This window comes from Panulirus ornatus, chromosome 44 (genome assembly GCF_036320965.1).
Source record: "Panulirus ornatus isolate Po-2019 chromosome 44, ASM3632096v1, whole genome shotgun sequence".
NCBI classification, from domain to species: Eukaryota; Metazoa; Arthropoda; class Malacostraca; order Decapoda; family Palinuridae; genus Panulirus; species Panulirus ornatus.
Window position 1 is genome coordinate 13,342,305 of NC_092267.1, and position 20,886 is coordinate 13,363,190.

The 20,886-nt window shown below is 43.5% G+C and overlaps 1 protein-coding gene across 1 annotated transcript in view; it reads left to right on the forward strand.

Annotated features, from left to right (window-relative positions):
* Nucleotides 1-5,353: 5,353 nt before the first annotated feature.
* The window catches only part of LOC139762755 (phenoloxidase 1-like), a 46,863-nt gene continuing 31,330 nt past the window's right edge, over nt 5,354-20,886 (forward strand). The window contains exons 1-4 of the mRNA XM_071687863.1: nt 5,354-5,962; nt 9,077-9,202; nt 14,420-14,600; nt 16,662-16,768. Of these exons, the coding sequence (XP_071543964.1) occupies nt 9,098-9,202; nt 14,420-14,600; nt 16,662-16,768 (393 nt within the window). The 5' untranslated portion in view covers nt 5,354-5,962; nt 9,077-9,097. The remainder of the gene's footprint in view (nt 5,963-9,076; nt 9,203-14,419; nt 14,601-16,661; nt 16,769-20,886) is intronic.

The window sequence follows — 20,886 nt, forward strand, 5'->3', positions numbered from 1 at the left end:
ATCTACCCATGTGGTCTGATACCCACTTCATCTACCCATGTGGTCTGATACCCACTTCATCTACCCATGTGGTCTGATACCCACTTCATCTACCCATGTGGTCTGATACCCACTTCATCTACCCATGTGGTCTGATACCCACTTCATCTACCCATGTGGTCTGATACCCACTTCATCTACCCATGTGGTCTGATACCCACTTCATCTACCCATGTGGTCTGATACCCACTTCATCTACCCATGTGGTCTGATACCCACTTCATCTACCCATGTGGTCTGATACCCACTTCATCTACCCATGTGGTCTGATACCCACTTCATCTACCCATGTGGTCTGATACCCACTTCATCTACCCATGTGGTCTGATACCCACTTCATCTACCCATGTGGTCTGATACCCACTTCATCTACCCATGTGGTCTGATACCCACTTCATCTACCCATGTGGTCTGATACCCACTTCATCTACCCATGTGGTCTGATACCCACTTCATCTACCCATGTGGTCTGATACCCACTTCATCTACCCATGTGGTCTGATACCCACTTCATCTACCCATGTGGTCTGTCACCCACGTCATCTACCCATGTGGTCTGATACCCACTTCATCTACCCATGTGGTCTGATACCCACTTCATCTACCCATGTGGTCTGATACCCACTTCATCTACCCATGTGGTCTGATACCCACTTCATCTACCCATGTGGTCTGATACCCACTTCATCTACCCATGTGGTCTGATACCCACTTCATCTACCCATGTGGTCTGATACCCACTTCATCTACCCATGTGGTCTGTCACCCACGTCATCTACCCATGTGGTCTGATACCCACTTCATCTACCCATGTGGTCTGATACCCACTTCATCTACCCATGTGGTCTGATACCCACTTCATCTACCCATGTGGTCTGATACCCACTTCATCTACCCATGTGGTCTGATACCCACTTCATCTACCCATGTGGTCTGTCACCCACGTCATCTACCCATGTGGTCTGATACCCACTTCATCTACCCATGTGGTCTGATACCCACTTCATCTACCCATGTGGTCTGATACCCACTTCATCTACCCATGTGGTCTGATACCCACTTCATCTACCCATGTGGTCTGATACCCACTTCATCTACCCATGTGGTCTGATACCCACTTCATCTACCCATGTGGTCTGATACCCACTTCATCTACCCATGTGGTCTGTCACCCACGTCATCTACCCATGTGGTCTGATACCCACTTCATCTACCCATGTGGTCTGTCACCCACGTCATCTACCCATGTGGTCTGTCACCCACGTCATCTACCATGTGGTCTGATACCCACTTCATCTACCCATGTGGTCTGATACCCACTTCATCTACCCATGTGGTCTGTCACCCACGTCATCTACCCATGTGGTCTGATACCCACTTCATCTACCCATGTGGTCTGATACCCACTTCATCTACCCATGTGGTCTGTCACCCACGTCATCTACCCATGTGGTCTGATACCCACTTCATCTACCCATGTGGTCTGATACCCACTTCATCTACCCATGTGGTCTGATACCCACTTCATCTACCCATGTGGTCTGTCACCCACGTCATCTACCCATGTGGTCTGATACCCACTTCATCTACCCATGTGGTCTGATACCCACTTCATCTACCCATGTGGTCTGATACCCACTTCATCTACCCATGTGGTCTGATACCCACTTCATCTACCCATGTGGTCTGATACCCACTTCATCTACCCATGTGGTCTGATACCCACTTCATCTACCCATGTGGTCTGATACCCACTTCATCTACCCATGTGGTCTGTCACCCACGTCATCTACCCATGTGGTCTGTCACCCACGTCATCTACCCATGTGGTCTGATACCCACTTCATCTACCCATGTGGTCTGATACCCACTTCATCTACCCATGTGGTCTGATACCCACTTCATCTACCCATGTGGTCTGATACCCACTTCATCTACCCATGTGGTCTGATACCCACTTCATCTACCCATGTGGTCTGATACCCACTTCATCTACCCATGTGGTCTGATACCCACTTCATCTACCCATGTGGTCTGTCACCCACGTCATCTACCCATGTGGTCTGATACCCACTTCATCTACCCATGTGGTCTGATACCCACTTCATCTACCCATGTGGTCTGATACCCACTTCATCTACCCATGTGGTCTGATACCCACTTCATCTACCCATGTGGTCTGATACCCACTTCATCTACCCATGTGGTCTGTCACCCACGTCATCTACCCATGTGGTCTGATACCCACTTCATCTACCCATGTGGTCTGATACCCACTTCATCTACCCATGTGGTCTGATACCCACTTCATCTACCCATGTGGTCTGATACCCACTTCATCTACCCATGTGGTCTGATACCCACTTCATCTACCCATGTGGTCTGATACCCACTTCATCTACCCATGTGGTCTGATACCCACTTCATCTACCCATGTGGTCTGATACCCACTTCATCTACCCATGTGGTCTGATACCCACTTCATCTACCCATGTGGTCTGATACCCACTTCATCTACCCATGTGGTCTGTCACCCACGTCATCTACCCATGTGGTCTGATACCCACTTCATCTACCCATGTGGTCTGATACCCACTTCATCTACCCATGTGGTCTGATACCCACTTCATCTACCCATGTGGTCTGATACCCACTTCATCTACCCATGTGGTCTGATACCCACTTCATCTACCCATGTGGTCTGATACCCACTTCATCTACCCATGTGGTCTGATACCCACTTCATCTACCCATGTGGTCTGATACCCACTTCATCTACCCATGTGGTCTGATACCCACTTCATCTACCCATGTGGTCTGATACCCACTTCATCTACCCATGTGGTCTGTCACCCACGTCATCTACCCATGTGGTCTGATACCCACTTCATCTACCCATGTGGTCTGATACCCACTTCATCTACCCATGTGGTCTGATACCCACTTCATCTACCCATGTGGTCTGATACCCACTTCATCTACCCATGTGGTCTGATACCCACTTCATCTACCCATGTGGTCTGATACCCACTTCATCTACCCATGTGGTCTGATACCCACTTCATCTACCCATGTGGTCTGATACCCACTTCATCTACCCATGTGGTCTGATACCCACTTCATCTACCCATGTGGTCTGATACCCACTTCATCTACCCATGTGGTCTGATACCCACTTCATCTACCCATGTGGTCTGATACCCACTTCATCTACCCATGTGGTCTGTCACCCACGTCATCTACCATGTGGTCTGATACCCACTTCATCTACCCATGTGGTCTGATACCCACTTCATCTACCCATGTGGTCTGTCACCCACGTCATCTACCCATGTGGTCTGATACCCACTTCATCTACCCATGTGGTCTGATACCCACTTCATCTACCCATGTGGTCTGATACCCACTTCATCTACCCATGTGGTCTGATACCCACTTCATCTACCCATGTGGTCTGATACCCACGTCATCTACCATGTGGTCTGATACCCACTTCATCTACCCATGTGGTCTGTCACCCACGTCATCTACCATGTGGTCTGTCACCCACGTCATCTACCATGTGGTCTGATACCCACGTCATCTACCATGTGGTCTGTCACCCACGTCATCTACCCATGTGGTCTGTCACCCACGTCATCTACCCATGTGGTCTGTCACCCACGTCATCTACCATGTGGTCTGATACCCACTTCATCTACCCATGTGGTCTGTCACCCACGTCATCTACCATGTGGTCTGATACCCACTTCATCTACCCATGTGGTCTGTCACCCACGTCATCTACCCATGTGGTCTGATACCCACTTCATCTACCCATGTGGTCTGTCACCCACGTCATCTACCATGTGGTCTGTCACCCACGTCATCTACCATGTGGTCTGATACCCACTTCATCTACCCATGTGGTCTGTCACCCACGTCATCTACCATGTGGTCTGATACCCACTTCATCTACCCATGTGGTCTGTCACCCACGTCATCTACCATGTGGTCTGATACCCACTTCATCTACCCATGTGGTCTGTCACCCACGTCATCTACTCATGTGGTCTGACACCAACGTCATCTACCCATGTGGTCTGTCACCCACGTCATCTACCCATGTGGTCTGATACCCACGTCATCTACCCATGTGGTCTGATACCCACTTCATCTACCCATGTGGTCTGATACCCACTTCATCTACCCATGTGGTCTGTCACCCACGTCATCTACCCATGTGGTCTGTCACCCACGTCATCTACCCATGTGGTCTGACACCCACGTCATGTGCTCATGTGGCAGAACACGGTCGGTGGTTGCCTACACGGTCGTGAGTCACTCATGGCCGTTATCCTGCGGTCATGCGCATGATTCTCAAGCTATGCGTCACCATCGTACACATCCAGGTGGCCATGCACATACACCTGGGATAACAGAAGTCCCAACGCTGATCCCAGAGAACCCACACCTCCCACCCACTACGGGCATGGGAAGACGTCTGCCCCCACACATGTTCCCCCCCACATGGCCCTTACAGCTGTGGGGATGTGGGGGAGCGGCTCAGCCCATCAGCACAGCACCCCACCCTACCTCCCTCCTCCCCTTACCTACCACAAAGGAATTCCAGATTCTTTGCCAGTCATCTGCAGTCGACCTGGAAAACACCACATACTTTCGATGATACAGTTTATGAAATCCTCGAGGTTTAGATATAGTCATTGGTAACAACGCGGTAAAAAGAAGGGAGATGTAATGATAGTTACGTGTGGGGAAAAGTTCATGATTTTTTCCCCCCCATTCATTTACAGTGGTAGAACACCGCAGCGGTGGCCTGGTACCGAACTCTTAGTACCTGTATGCTCTGGTCTTTCTTCTTCTTCTTCTTCTTCTTCTTCTTCTTCTTCTTCTTCTTCTTCTTCTTCTTTTCTTCTTCTTCCCTACCGGCAATTAAGCTGGAGGGAAAGGTGGACTGGGAGGTACCATCCATTTACCTACTGTTTCCCATGTGCTGTATTCCAACCATTAGTTATCGTGTTATCTGTCCTTCCCATGTACTGTCCTCCAGCAGATAACCTGGTCATAGACCTTCAGGTCTTGTATTATCTGTCCTTCCCATGTACTGTCCTTCAGCAGATAACCTGGTCATAGACCATCAGGTCTTGTGTTACTTGTCCTTCCCATGTACTGTCCTCCAGCAGATAACCTGGTCATAGACACTAGGTCTCCTGTTATCAGTCCTTTCTCAGGAACACGGTTCCTGTGACTGGTTCCCCACCTTGAGACACACTTAGCTAGATCCGTCACCCACCTCAGCTCTCTCCTACTGTAGGAGGTCATGCACTTGGAGGAGAGGGAACTCCTTCACTTAGAATCGCCCTAGATGTGTCAGAACTGCTGGACGAGCAACCGCTGTCTGGGGTACGCCTCGTTTGGTCAGGTTCATCAGTTTTGATCAAATGCCTCGCGTGTCTTCATCTTGCCATACTCCAGAATGAATGTGATCATCATCGTTGGAAGCCTTGCATGTTCGAGTCTCCCCGGCAAACATTCCAGCCACGTACACTTCCGATCCATCATCCTGCTTGGAAAATACACTTGCTTGTTGCCGTCTGGGACTTCCCACCTATACATGCAGAGTATTTGAGCACCTAAATTACTTTTATTAATATTGGACAACATTAATGTGCATCTGCTCCACATCACGAGGCTTAGAGTTCTGTATAGGTCGGACCTACTTGTCACGTAATACCTTTCGAAGAGACAAGTTTTCAGTGGTACAGTTTGTTTGTTTTTTCAAAATTTCTTCGTCTAGCAAGAAAAGGCATCGTGAGGGAAGCTATAAAAATGAGTGCAGGGACCAAAGAACAACAGTGTCGTCGTGGACCTCACAGTGTGAAGCAAGTCAACACACGGCTCCTCCTCCTTTTCCTCAAGAAACGTAAGACCCATTTACTACTGTTCAGTAACGTTCATTGGTGATGGTTATTGTGTCTTGACCCATTTACTACTGTTCACTAACGTTCATTGGTGATGGTTATTGTGTCTTGACCCATTTCATACTGTTCAGTAATGTTCATTGGTGATGGCTATTGTGTCTTGAGCGTGTGTATGTATGTTACTAGATGAACTGGTAAAGGTCGGTGATTCGTAGCAGAGGCGAAAAACATGAAAAAAAATCTGTTCTTGGATGATTTCTTAATTTTTTTTTTGTTTTATTATTGCGGTAAAGTTTACTTGTTGTAACCATTACTCGTTCCACCTGTAGGCATTATGCAAATCTACTTGCGTTTTCTTGGTAAACTGGAGTTAAGTAGGACAATACCACATTGTAAACAATTTACCATAAAGACGTAAGCTCGAATTTCCTACCTCCAATTTGCCATGGGCGTTCCTCTCGCTCCCCAGAACTGTTGGCTGTCTTTTGTGTTTCATTGATGAACAACAGACCACTAGAGCTGGGTGTCGCAGACCTGTACCTTATGGCGATTTCCTTTATCATCCCTAAAGATAACACCAGCGGATGATATCTTGCGAATCACTCATTAAGTAAACGTTATGACGTCACTCTGTTGTTTGTGTTGTCAGAGCACCGATGGTGTACGGTGTTGCGCTACGTCTTTATCTTTAGTTCACAGTACATTTCATACTAAACACCTGCGAGACATCTTCACTTCTTGCGTCTCGTCTGTGACATCTTCCCTTGATACATCTCGTCTGTGACATCTTCCCTTGATACATCTCGTCTGTGACATCTTCCCTTGATGCATCTCGTCTGTGACATCTTCCCTTGATACATGTCGTATGTGACATCTTCCCTTGATACATCTCGTCTGTGACATCTTCCCTTGATACATCTCGTCTGTGACATCTTCCCTTGATACATGTCGTCTGTGACATCTTCCCTTGATACATCTCGTCTGTGACATCTTCCCTTGATACATGTCGTCTGTGACATCTTCCCTTGATACATGTCGTCTGTGACATCTTCCCTTGATGCATCTCGTATGTGACATCTTCCCTTGATACATGTCGTCTGTGACATCTTCCCTTGATACATGTCGTCTGTGACATCTTCCCTTGATACATGTCGTCTGTGACATCTTCCCTTGATACATCTCGTCTGTGACATCTTCCCTTGATACATGTCGTCTGTGACATCTTCCCTTGATACATGTCGTCTGTGACATCTTCATGTGGTACATATCGAGGTATATGTGTAACCACTCACCGGTATTCTACGGGGAGGCATTTCAACTCTCGTAGGGCCCCAGTTCTTGAACTTTCTCACTAAAAAAAAAGAAAAGGAAAAAGTTACATTTCTGGATAGTATTCCACTCACGAAATACGTTAGTACTGTAGAAGTACTTGTCTTCTGTGTTGGACAGATTATGGCTCATAACCTCTGGTTGTAAGTAAGGTCGCTTGGTTCTGGTGCCCAACGCGTTGCTTTCCTCAGAAACAATTGTCATTGTCCTCTATGCTTTAAGTGGCGGTGACCAAACATGACGAGCTGAATATTGATCTTTGTTTTATGACACGTGGACCCTCTCATGACACCGTGTTGCCTCTCTCGCTTAGGTAGTTCCCTCCTTTGCAAGTAGCCGACCATGTGCTTCCCTGACAATCATTTCCGGTCTGGGGGTCACACTCGTCAGAGAGAGTGGCTTTGTGCTTCGCCATTACTAGCTGCTCTCCTTTCGTAATGACGTTTTGTTCTTCTCCACTCACTCCCAGAACTATACTTCCAGTGGCTGGTCAGGCATATCTAAACACTTCATCATTCATGGAGGTTTCATCAGGACCGCGGATCAAGGCTCTCATTACTGTCTCGTATCTTTTCTAGATTTTTCAGCGGTTTTCAAGACCTGTCATTTCGGTGCGTGTCATTGCTTTTGGGGGAAACTGTGAAAACTGTGAGATCTTTACATGGCTCATTTCCAGTTATAAGTCAGTGACATCTCTGTTTCATTTCCAAGTATAAGTCAGTGACATCTGTTTCATTTCCTAATATGTCAGTGGCATTTGTTTCATTTCCTAATGTCAGTGACATCTGTTTCATTTCCAAGTATGTCGGTGACATCTGTTTCATTTCCAAGTATAAGTTACATCTGTTTCATTTCCATGTATAAGTAAGTAAAATCTCTTTCATTTCCAAGTATAAGTAAGTGACATTTCTGTTTCATTTCCTAATATAAGTCAGTGACATCTCTGTTTCATTTTCCCAGTATACGTAGTTGACATTTCTACTGGGTATATTTCTTAGTATATGTAAGTGACGTGAGTAGGATTTTATACTCTTGTTTGCCTCAGACAGGTTTATGAGGTAGTGTATGGGTTTTTTTTTTCTAGTTCCTCTTCATTTTGTGGTCATGATTTATTGCTTGAACATTTTGAGCATTACTGAGGTGCTGTGCCTTTCCTGGGGTTTCTTGTCAGTATATGTATGTTGTACCAGTTGAGGTGTTGTTGCGAAGTGTCCTTCACTCTCCTACTTTTGTGACACACATCCTTACTCCCGGTCTGTTGGCACCACACCCCTTACCCCTCAGATCTGGGGGCACTCTTCGATTAACTCCCTCTTTTGTGCGTCTCATGGAATCTCGTATTACTTTTAAACCTTGAACAAGGTCATCAGCTCGGTGTTTGGCCCTTTGGAATTTGTTCAGTTCTAGGTAGTTCTTCGTAGTGTACTCTTTCAAAGGGAGGGAAAGCACTTGAACTCACTCCTCAGTTCATTGTATATTCCACACCAAGCACTATGTCTGAGGTCACTCCTCCCGAGGACTGCTGGATGATTGTCTGTGTACACTGATGACGACCACTTTTTTTTTTTTTTTTCATAAGTGATCGGTATTTAAGCTGAACCATCTCGATGTGAGAAATATGACTCAGATGGCTGGAATGGTGAACTTTGTGATTCAAGGTTAAGGTCAGGTGCGTTCACGTGTCATCAGATAAAGCAAAGTAGGGAAACTGGCATTTGGGTCAAGGAGAATCTGTGATTATGATCACGCACACACATCAATGTCTTAATGTCGCTGAATCTTTTCAGGTAGTACAAGTGAGTGAGAAGATGAGTACGATTCAGCGTGATATCCTGTACCTGTTTGAACTGCCGTTTGAGGACATCACCGCTCGCAGGGCTCATGGATCCTTTGCCTACAACCTGAAAGATAGAGTAAGTAAACACCTTAAAACTTATGTTTTTATGATTTGACTTTTTTTTTCTATAGGTTTACTCAGTCAGAATTCTGCCACATTTGTTTGTCCTCTGGATATGCTACAATCCAGTATGATCAGCAGAATCTGTTCTCTTTGTTACACATCAACTTCTTAAGAATAACAGTACGACTCTTTAGGACGACGGTGACCCTTGGGCCTTTAGATCCTACCCTCAAGGTTCAGGTTAAACATCTGGTCATAGCACCCAGAGGTTGGGTCATCATGTTTGAGGGTCACCATGTCATCCTTAATAGGTCAATTTTGAGAGAAGAATGAAAATTTTAGCTTATTTTTACAAACAATGACATGACATAGGCAAAACATGCCTCAGTCGTGGCCATTTAGGGTGAATAGAAATGTACTAGAGAGAATGGAAAGATGAATCGGAGCTCCTCGGGTGTTTATTGACCTGGGTCTTAAAGGGAGAAGGGTATGAGAGGAGAAGAAGACAAATGAAGGAAGAGAATGCCACAGTATCCGTGGATTTTTGGGATTGTCCGTCATCATCCTGAGGCCGACTTCCAAACAGAAACGATAATGAGGAGCATGACTTGTGCCGCCACACGCAAGCAACTGGTCCAAGCGTCCGTTGGTGGCTAGGACGCATGGCGGCATCTCAGAAGAGCGGCGGCTCATACCTGTAGACCAGAGAGAGAGAGAGAGAGAGAGAGAGAGAGAGAGAGAGAGAGAGAGCAGCAAAGTTATAATGGAAAGAATGGCATGCTTGGATAGAGATGATATGTGGTGAGTTAATTGAGACGTTGGATGGAGGGCTCATTGACGTAGCTCTGGCTGTTGGGGAGAAAGAAGGACTACTTCAAATATGACTGCAGTACTTCCATGTATAGAGGAAGAGCTAGGTGCAGGAACTCTAGAGATAAATTGGGTACCAGTTGCTTGATGATGATCAAGGGGGCCTTCGGAACCAAGTAATCCTCTTTGACTGGTGGCCCCTCTCCAACTTAGTGTTGGAGAATCAATGAACTTGTGCATTGCCGAAAATTGTAGGAAATTAAAGTGGGATAGATATAGTCGAGCTTTTGGAGTTGTGTAATTTGTGTTTGTCAAATGCTATGTATGAGAGAGAGAGAGAGAGAGAGAGAGAGAGAGAGAGAGAGAGAGAGAGAGAGAGAGAGAGAGAGTTTGTGGACTTAATGACAGCAACCCACATCTCGGTCAAGCAAGGAGAAAAAAACAACAACCTAGGTTTGGGATGGGAGCACAACAGTTACCACTGCTGGCTCGCTGCAACATGGGTTAAGAAGGAGATCATAACAAACACTGCCCTCTCCCCCACCATGTGACTCACTTCCACTTCCATGGTTCCATCTTCTGCTAAGTCCACTCCCATATATTTAAAACACTTCACTTCCTCCAGTTTTTCTCCATTCAAACTTACCTCCTAGTTAACTTGTCTCTTAACCTTACTGAACCTAATAACCTTGCTCTTATTCACATTTACTCTCAACTTTCTCTCTTCACACACTTTACCGAACTCGATCTCCAACCTCGGCAGTTTCTCACCCGAATTAGCCACCAGCGCTGTATCATCAGCGAATGACAACTGACTCACTTCTCAGGCCCTCTCATCCAGAACAGACTGCAAACTTCCCCCCCTCTCCAAAACTCTTGCATTCACCTCCCTAACCACCCTATCCAAAAACAAATTAAACAACCATGGAGACATCACGCACCCCATCCGCAAATCAACATTCACTGTGAACCAATCACTTTCTTCTCTTCCTACTTGTACACATGCCTTTCATCCTTGGTAAAAGCTTTTCACTGCTTCTACCAACTTACCTCCTACACCATATACTCTTACAACCTTCCACAAAGCATCTCTGTCAACCCTATCGTCTGCCTTCTCCAGATCCATAAGTACTACATACAAATCCATCTGTTTTTCTAAGTTGTACGTTATACATATATTATACTTGATCACCGTTTCCCACGTCATCGACATAGTTCCAGGAAAAAGATGAAGAATGGCCCATCTACACACACACACACACACACACACACACACACACACACATATATATATATATATACATATATATATATATATATATATATATATATATATATATCCCCTGGGGATAGGGGAGAAAGAATACTTCCCACGTATTCCCTGCGTGTCGTAGAAGGCGACTAAAAGGGAAGTGAGCGGGGGGCTGGAAATCCTCCCCTCTCGTTTTTTTTTTTTGTTTTTTTTAATTTTCCAAAAGAAGGGACAGAGAAGGGGGCCAGGTGAGGATATTCCTTCAAAGGTCCAGTCCTCTGTTCTTAACGCAACCTCGCTAATGCGGGAGATGGCGAATAGTTTGAATGGAGAAAAACTGGAGGAAGTGAAGTGTTTTAAATATCTGGGAGTGGATCTGGCAGCGGATGGAACCATGGAAGCGGAAGTGGATCATAGGGTGGGGGAGGGGGCGAAAATTCTGGGGGCCTTGAAGAATGTGTGGAAGTCGAGAACATTATCTCGGAAAGCAAAAATGGGTATGTTTTAAGGAATAGTGGTTCCAACAATGTTGTATGGTTGCGAGGCGTGGGCTATGGATAGAGTTGTGCGCAGGAGGATGGATGTGCTGGAAATGAGATGTTTGAGGACAATGTGTGGTGTGAGGTGGTTTGATCGAGTGAGTAACGTAAGGGTAAGAGAGATGTGTGGAAATAAAAAGAGCGTGGTTGAGAGAGCAGAAGAGGGTGTTTTGAAGTGGTTTGGGCACATGGAGAGAATGAGTGAGGAAAGATTGACCAAGAGGATATATGTGTCGGAGGTGGAGGGAACGAGGAGAAGAGGGAGACCAAATTGGAGGTGGAAAGATGGAGTGAAAAAGATTTTGTGTGATCGGGGCCTGAACATGCAGGAAGGTGAAAGGAGGGCAAGGAATAGAGTGAATTGGAGCGATGTGGTATACCGGGGTTGACGTGCTGTCAGTGGATTGAATCAAGGCATGTGAAGCGTCTGGGGTAAACCATGGAAAGCTGTGTAGGTATGTATATTTGCGTGTGTGGACGTATGTATATACATGTGTATGGGGGGGGTTGGGCCATTTCTTTCGTCTGTTTCCTTGCGCTACCTCGCAAACGCGGGAGACAGCGACAAAGTATAAAAAAAAAAAAAAAAAAAAAAAAAATATATATATATATATATATATATATATATATATATATATATATATATATATATATAAATGCCCATAGATGCACATATACATACATGTACATATCACCATATATAAACATGCTTATACACAGACATATGCATATTCATACTTGCTTGCCTTCATCCTTTTCTGGCACTACCACGCCTCACAGGAAATGGCATCGTCACCCCCTGCTTCAGCAAGGCAGCACCAGGAAAACGAACAAAAAAGGCCACATCTGTTCACACTCAATCTCTATCTGTCTTGTGTAATGCACCAAAACCACAGCTCCCTATCCACATCCAGGCCCCACAGACCTTTCCATGGTTTACCAGACATTTCACATACCTTGGTTCAGTCCATTGACATTCTGTCAATGGACTGAGGAAAAATTGACAGAGAGGATATATGTGTCAGATGGAGGTAACAGAGAGAAGCAGGAGACCAAATTGAAGGTGGAAGGATGGAGTGAAAAAGATTTTAGTGATTGTGGCTTAAACATACAGGAGGATGAAAGGCGTGCAAGTAATAGAGTGAATCGGAACGGTGTGGTATACCAGGGTTGACGTGCTGTCGATGGATTGAACCAGGGCATGTGAAGCATCTGGGATAAACCATGGAAAGGTCTGTGGGGCCTGGATGTGGATAGGGAGCTGTGGTTTTGGTGCATTACACATGACAGCTAGAGACTGTGTGAACAAATGTGGCCTTTTTCTGTCTGTTCCTGGCACTGCCTTGCTGGAGGATGGGGGATGCTATTTCGTGTGTGGTGGGGTGGCAACAGGAATGGATGAAGGCAGCAAGTATGGATATGTACGTTTATATATATATATATGTATATGTCTGTGCATGTATATATATATATATATATATATATATATATATATATATATATATATATATATATATATATATATATATATATGTATACGTTGAAATGTATATGTATGTATATTGGAAAGGATCACAATTTTGCGCGTGATCAAGATATTCCTGTGAGTCCACGGGAAAATGAAACACGGAAAGTTCCCAAGTGCACTTTCGTGTAATAACCACATCATCAGGCGAGACACAAGAGAGAAATATAACAGTCAGTTGATATACATGGAAGAGACGAAGCTAGGACGCCATTTGGTAAACATGTGATTGAATTACATGTGATTGAATTACATGTTTACCAAATGGCGTCCTAGCTTCGTCTCTTCGATGTATATCAACTGACTGTAATATTTCTCTCTTGTGTCTCGCCTGATGATGTGATTATTACACGAAAGTGCACTTGGGAACTTTTCGTGTTTCATTTTCCCCGTGGACTCATAGGAATGTATGTATATGTGTATGTGGGTGGGTTGAGACATTCCTCGTCTGTTTCCTTGCGCTACCTAACTAACGAGGGAGATGGCGGTTATGATAAATATAGATAGATGTAACATTTATATATATATATATATATATATATATATATATATATATATATATATATATATATATATATATATATATATATATATATATATATATTATACTTAATTGCTGCCTTCGTCCATTTCTGTTGCCACCCCTCCACACACGAAATAGCATCCCCCATCCTCCAGTGAGGCAGTGCCAGGAACAGACAGAAAAAGGCCACATTTGTTCACAGTCTCTAGCTCTCCTGTGTAATGTACGGAAACCACAGCTCCCTATTCACATCCAGGCCCCACAGACCTTTCCATGGTTTACCCCAGATGTTTCACATGCCCTGGTTCAATTCATTGACAGCACGTCGACCCTGGTATACCACATTGTTCCAATTCACTCTATTACTTGCACGCCTTTCACCCTCCTGTATGCTCAGGCCACAATTGCTTAAAATCTTTTTCATTCCATCCTTCCACCTCCAATTTGGTCACTATATAATTACATATACATACACAGACATATACATATACACACATGTACATATTCATGTACATGTTCTTCTCGATACCATGGATGCCTTGCTTTCAGAAATGTCTTAAGAAAGTGTGCCTTACCCGCAGCCTGTAGTGGAGAACCGGTTAGGCGAGAGCCCTCCAACCACTGTGGTGCAGGTGCCAGCCAGACCCGATGCAGCAGCCAACCGCCTAGGGAAAGCCACCATTGTCCCACGTGGAAGCGTCTTCTCTACTTTCATTGACGAGCACCGCGAAGCAGCTAAGGACCTCTCCGATGCCTTCATGAGTTAGTACACAGGGACACAGCCTTCTGTTATATGTACAGCAGATTAGTAATTTCAGTTTGATTTTCACTGTCTCGGATAATATGGACGCTTTGGATAGAACTAGTTGCATTAATAACTGCTTTGAATTTTTTTTTTTCTCTTTCTCGAGTTTGCCTTATCCACATTAAAGAGGTATCATCAAGAATAGACAGTCGAGTCTTCAGTGAAAAAAATAAGTGAAAATAAAGCTATTCTATATGATTTTCACTTAGAGTTATACTGATTTTTATTAAAGTAGGGGTATGTGCAGAACCACAGAGAACAGTAATACCAGGGCAAAATTGTCAGGGCCCAGGCCTGAGGTTGGTCTGGCAGAGGGAGATGAAATTCGGAAATATTGATATAGTAATTGATCAAATGACAAAAAAGTAAGTGAAGTGTTTCAGATATCTGGGAGTGGATGTGGCAGCAAATGGAACAGTGGAAGGGTAAGGGTGTGAGCGAAGGTCCTGGGAGTGCTGAAGAATGTGTAGTAAGAGAGAACATTATCTGGGAGGTCAAATATGGGTATGTTTGAAGGAATAGTAGCCCCAATAATATTGTTGTAAGGCATGGGCTATAGATAGGGTTGTACAGAGGAGGGTGGATATGTTGGAAATGAAATGTTTGAGGACAATACGTGGTGTGAGGTGGTTTGATCGAGTAAGTAATGAAAGGGTAAGAGAGATGTGTGGAAATAAAAAGAGTTTGGTTGAGAGAGCAGAAGAGGGTGTGTTGAAGTGGTGTAGACATATGGAGAGAATGATTTAGGAAAGATTGACAAAGAGGATATATTTGTCAGAGATGGAGGGAACAAGGAGAAGCGGGAGACCAAATTGGAGGTGGAAGGATAGAGTGAAATAGATTTTGAGCAATTAGGGCCTGAACATACAGGAGGGTGAAAGGTGTGCCAGGAATAGAGTGAATTGGAACGATGTGGTATACTGGGGTCAACGTGCTGCCAGTGGATTGAACCAGGGCATGTGAAGTGTCTGGGGTAAACATGGAAATTTCTGTGGGGCCTGGATGTGGAAAGGGAGCTGTAGTTTCCGTGCATTATACATGACAGCTAGAGACTGAGTGTGAACGAATGTGGCCTTTGTTGTCTTTTCCTAGTGCTACCTCGCACGCGTGCGGGGGGAGGGGGTTGTCATTTCATGTGTGGCGGGGTGGCGACTAGAATGAATAAAGGCAGCATGTATGAATTATGTACATGTGTATATATGTATGTCTGTATATATATATATATATATATATATATATATATATATATATATATATATATATATATATATATATACGTTGAAATGTATAGGTATGTATATGTGTGTGTGTGGACGTGTATGTATATACATGTGTATGTGGGTGGGCCATTCTCTCATCTGTTTCCTTGCGCTACCTCACTAATATATATATATATATATATATATATATATATATATATATATATATATATATATATATATATATATATATATCTTTTTCTTTCTTTCTTTTAAACTATTCGCCATTTCCCGCGTTAGCGAGGTAGCATTAAGAACAGAGGACTGGGCCTTTGAGGGAATACCCTCACCTGGCCCAATTCTCTGTTCCTTCTTTTGGAAAATTAAAAAAAAAAAAAAAAGAGAGGGGAGGATTTCCAGCCCCCCGCTCCCTCCCCCTTTAGTCGCCTTCTACGACACGCAGGGAATACGTGGGAAGTATTCTTAATCCCCTATCCCCAGGGATAATATATATATATATATATATATATACTTCCCCTGTATTCCCTGGGGGGGGGGGGGGCTGGAAATCCTCTCCTCTCATTTTTAATTTTCCAAAAGAAGGAACAGAGAGGGGGGGCCAAGTGAGGATATTCTTTCAAACTCGGTCCTCTGTTCTTAATGCTATCTCGCTAATGCAGGAAATGGCGAACAGTATAAAAAATAATTTATATGTATATATATATATATATATCACTTATGTACTTAACCAGTTATATGTAATGAAATATAAACTAAATATCACATATCATTTACTGATGTGTATTATTATTGTGGCAGGAACCACTGACGCAAAGGACTTAATGGAGTTTGCCGCTCAAGTCAAGGATTTAGTGAATGAAAGCCTTTTTATCTACAGTCTCTCCTTCACCATTCTTCGTAAGAAGGTAATGGAAGCCTTTGTGGCACCTAGTAGTTTTATATTTTCGATAGTATACTACTTGGGGTGTTTTGGTCGAGGTGGTGTGCAAAGTGAGAGGGTTAGGGAAAATGATTTGGTAAACAGAGAAGAGGTAGTGAAAGCTTTGCGGAAGATGAAAGTCGGCAAGGCAGCAGGTTTGGATGGTATTGCAGTGGAATTTATTATAAAAGGGGGTGACTGTATTGTTGACTGGTTGGTAAGGTTATTTAATGTATGTATGACTCATGGTGAGGTGCCTGAGGATTGGCGGAATGCGTGCATAGTGCCATTGTACAAAGGCAAAGGGGATAAGAGTGAGTGCTCAAATTACAGAGGTATAATTTTTTTTTAGTATTCCTGGTAAATTATATGGGAGGGTATTGATTGAGAGGGTGAAGGCATGTACAGAGCATCAGATTGGGGAAGAGCAGTGTGGTTTCAGAAGTGGTAGAGGATGTGTGGATCAGGTGTTTGCTTTGAAGAATGTATGTGAGAAATACTTAGAAAAGCAAATGGATTTGTATGTAGCATTTATGGATCTGGAGAAGGCATATGATAGAGTTGATAGAGATGCTCTGTGGAAGGTATTAAGAATATATGGTGTGGGAGGCAAGTTGTTAGAAGCAGTGAAAAGTTTTTATCGAGGATGTAAGGCATGTGTACGTGTAGGAAGAGAGGAAAGTGATTGGTTCTCAGTGAATGTAGGTTTGCGGCAGGGGTGTGTGATGTCTCCATGGTTGTTTAATTTGTTTATGGATGGGGTTGTTAGGGAGGTTAATGCAAGAGTTTTGGAAAGAGGGGCAAGTATGAAGTCTGTTGGGGATGAGAGAGCTTGGGAAGTGAGTCAGTTGTTGTTCGCTGATGATACAGCGCTGGTGGCTGATTCATGTGAGAAACTGCAGAAGCTGGTGACTGAGTTTGGTAAAGTGTGTGGAAGAAGAAAGTTAAGAGTAAATGTGAATAAGAGCAAGGTTATTAGGTACAGTAGGGTTGAGGGTCAAGTCAATTGGGAGGTGAGTTTGAATGGAGAAAAACTGGAGGAAGTGAAGTGTTTTAGATATCTGGGAGTGGATCTGTCAGCGGATGGAACCATGGAAGCGGAAGTGGATCATAGGGTGGGGGAGGGGGCGAAAATTCTGGGGGCCTTGAAGAATGTGTGGAAGTCGAGAACATTATCTCGGAAAGCAAAAATGGGTATGTTTGAAGGAATAGTGGTTCCAACAATGTTGTATGGTTGCGAGGTGTGGGCTATGGATAGAGTTGTGCGCAGGAGGATGGATGTGCTGGAAATGAGATGTTTGAGGACAATGTGTGGTGTGAGGTGGTTTGATCGAGTGAGTAACGTAAGGGTAAGAGAGATGTGTGGAAATAAAAAGAGCGTGGTTGAGAGAGCAGAAGAGGGTGTTTTGAAGTGGTTTGGGCACATGGAGAGGATGAGTGAGGAAAGATTGACCAAGAGGATAAATGTGTCGGAGGTGGAGGGAGCAAGGGGAAGAGGGAGACCAAATTGGAGGTGGAAAGATGGAGTGAAAAAGATTTTGTGTGATCGGGGCCTGAACATGCAGGAGGGTGAAAGGAGGGCAAGGAATAAAGTGAATTGGAGCGATGTGGTATACCTGGGTTGACGTGCTGTCAGTGGATTGAATCAAGGCATGTGAAGCGTCTGGGGTAAACCATAGAAAGCTGTGTAGGTATGTATATTTGCGTGTGTGGACGTATGTATATACATGTGTATGGGGGGGGGGGGGTTGGGCCATTTCTTTCGTCTGTTTCCTTGCGCTACCTCGCAAACGCGGGAGACAGCGACAAAGTATAAAAAAAAAAAAAAGAATAGTACTTGGGAATGTTACCAGTTGTCTGTTATACTTCACTATGTAAACATAAACATCCTTCATTGTACCTTGTTACAGCTGATTTGCTTTTTAACCCCTCACACTTTTTCTTAATGTTTTCACTCATATTTTTTCTTCAACTGCTTATAGACTGTTTTTCTAAGGCTCACCATTTCTCCCTCAACTTTCATCATTTAGAATTATCCCAGCTGAGTGCATTTACATTTCATTTTATATTGAGAATAGCTGAAAATGAGATGTTTTGGTTCTTTACTGATCTTTTCGTTAAATTTATTTTTGTATGGGAAGTTCCTCGAGACTGGAAGAGTGTCACTGTAACATTAAGTGAAAAAATGTAACAAGTCTCTGCCTTAACTAGGATGTAGATGTGTAAACTGGTGGGACTGTAAAATGATTCAGAGATCGTGACTTTCTTGCAAATTGGTCAGGCAAATGGCAAATGAAATTTAATGTACTTACGTGTAAAGTTATGCACTTTGGAGACAAAAATATATGTTATGACTACAAACTATTCAGAAACTAACTACACTAAATGAAGAAAAGAACGTGGAGTTGTCATTAGCAACAATCTGAATCACAGTAAACAGTGTCATGGAGCAAGTGAAAAATGCAATCAAATGTTAGGCTTTATAGTCAGGAACGTAGATTACAAGACACCAGAAAAGGTTTCATAGCCAGGAGCATAGATTACAAGACACCAGAAACAATTCTCACACTTAATAATTCTCTAGTAAGACCACACCTTGAGTATGCAGTCCAGTTTTATTCCTCAAACTGTAAAAAAGATGGGGAAAAAAGAGCACATACAAAGACGCATGACAAATTGATTTCATCCCTTAGAGATCTGGCATATGAAGAGAGGCTAAAATGATTGGATCTCTTCTTAAAAAAAAATGTAGACTTTGCGGCAACTTATTCCAAATGTTCAAAATTCTGAACAAGTTTGATAATGTAGATCATGAACATCTTTTCAAAATACAAGAAAATAAGGTTACCAGGACAAATGGAATGAAATTCAAAGCTAAAACATGTGGTATGGACATGGGAAAAAGCTTCTTTTCCTTTAGGTGAGTTGAGCACTGGAATAAGTTACCGTCAGACGTAGTGAATGCTAAGACTATAGATTCCTTCAAAAATCATTTAGATGAATATCTCATAAATTGAGGTATACACTAAGAAAAATGCCAGAAATAAACTGCATAAACGACAGCGGTAATGGGGACAGTAGAAGGCTAATGTGCAGCAGCTTGAAAAACTGCTGAGAGGAATTACATTTTCGTATCAAGTTGAATTTTTTTTTTTTTAACAACCCAGTTGTGGGCCAATCAGGCCTTCTGTTGTCTGTCTTTCTCATGTAAACATATGTAAACACATGTATAATTGTGTATATCCCTTTTTTTAAACCATTGCCCGTCACTAATCTTTTATTAGCACACAACTCCACAAGCTCACCACCATTTCCACTAATAAGAGACTAAATACCCCATGTGCCTCATTTATACCCTCAACTGCCACATTACTTACCTTCACACTCAAATCACCCATCACTAATACCCATTCTCATACACCAAAACTGCTGACATGCACACTCGGCTGCTCCCAAAATGCTTGCCTCTCATAATCTTTCTTCTCAGTGCCAGTTGCATAAACAAATAGTCACCCATCCCACACCATCCTCTTTCAGTTCTACTTACATCAATCTAGAATTTACTTCCTTACACTTTATCACACACTCCCACAACTCCTGCTTCAGGAGTAGTGCTATGCCTTCCTTAGTTCTTGTCCTCTCACCAACCCTTAACTTTACTCCTAAGACATTTCCAGATCATTCTTCTCCTTTACTCTTGAGCTTTGTTTCATTCAGAGCCAGAACATCCAGGTTTCTTACTTCAGCATACTTCCATACCTATCCCCTCTCTTCTCATTCTTGGTTACATCCACACACATTCAAACACCCCCAATCTGAGCCTTCGAGGAGAATGAGCTCTCCCCACATGACTCCTTCCACTGTTCCCTCTTTTAGAAATTGAGATAGAAGATGGGGAGTGTTTCCAACCCCCTACTCCTGTGCCCTTTATTCACCTTCTATGACATGCAGGAAATATGGAGGTAGAATTCTTTCTTCCCTACCTCCCCTTCTGTGTACTCAAATATATAATCTGCCTGCACATAGTATGTATTTCTTTATGATCATTTATTTTTGTGCCAAATTTTCCACCTGCTTGACCTAAACTCTGTCTTTATTTTTCAT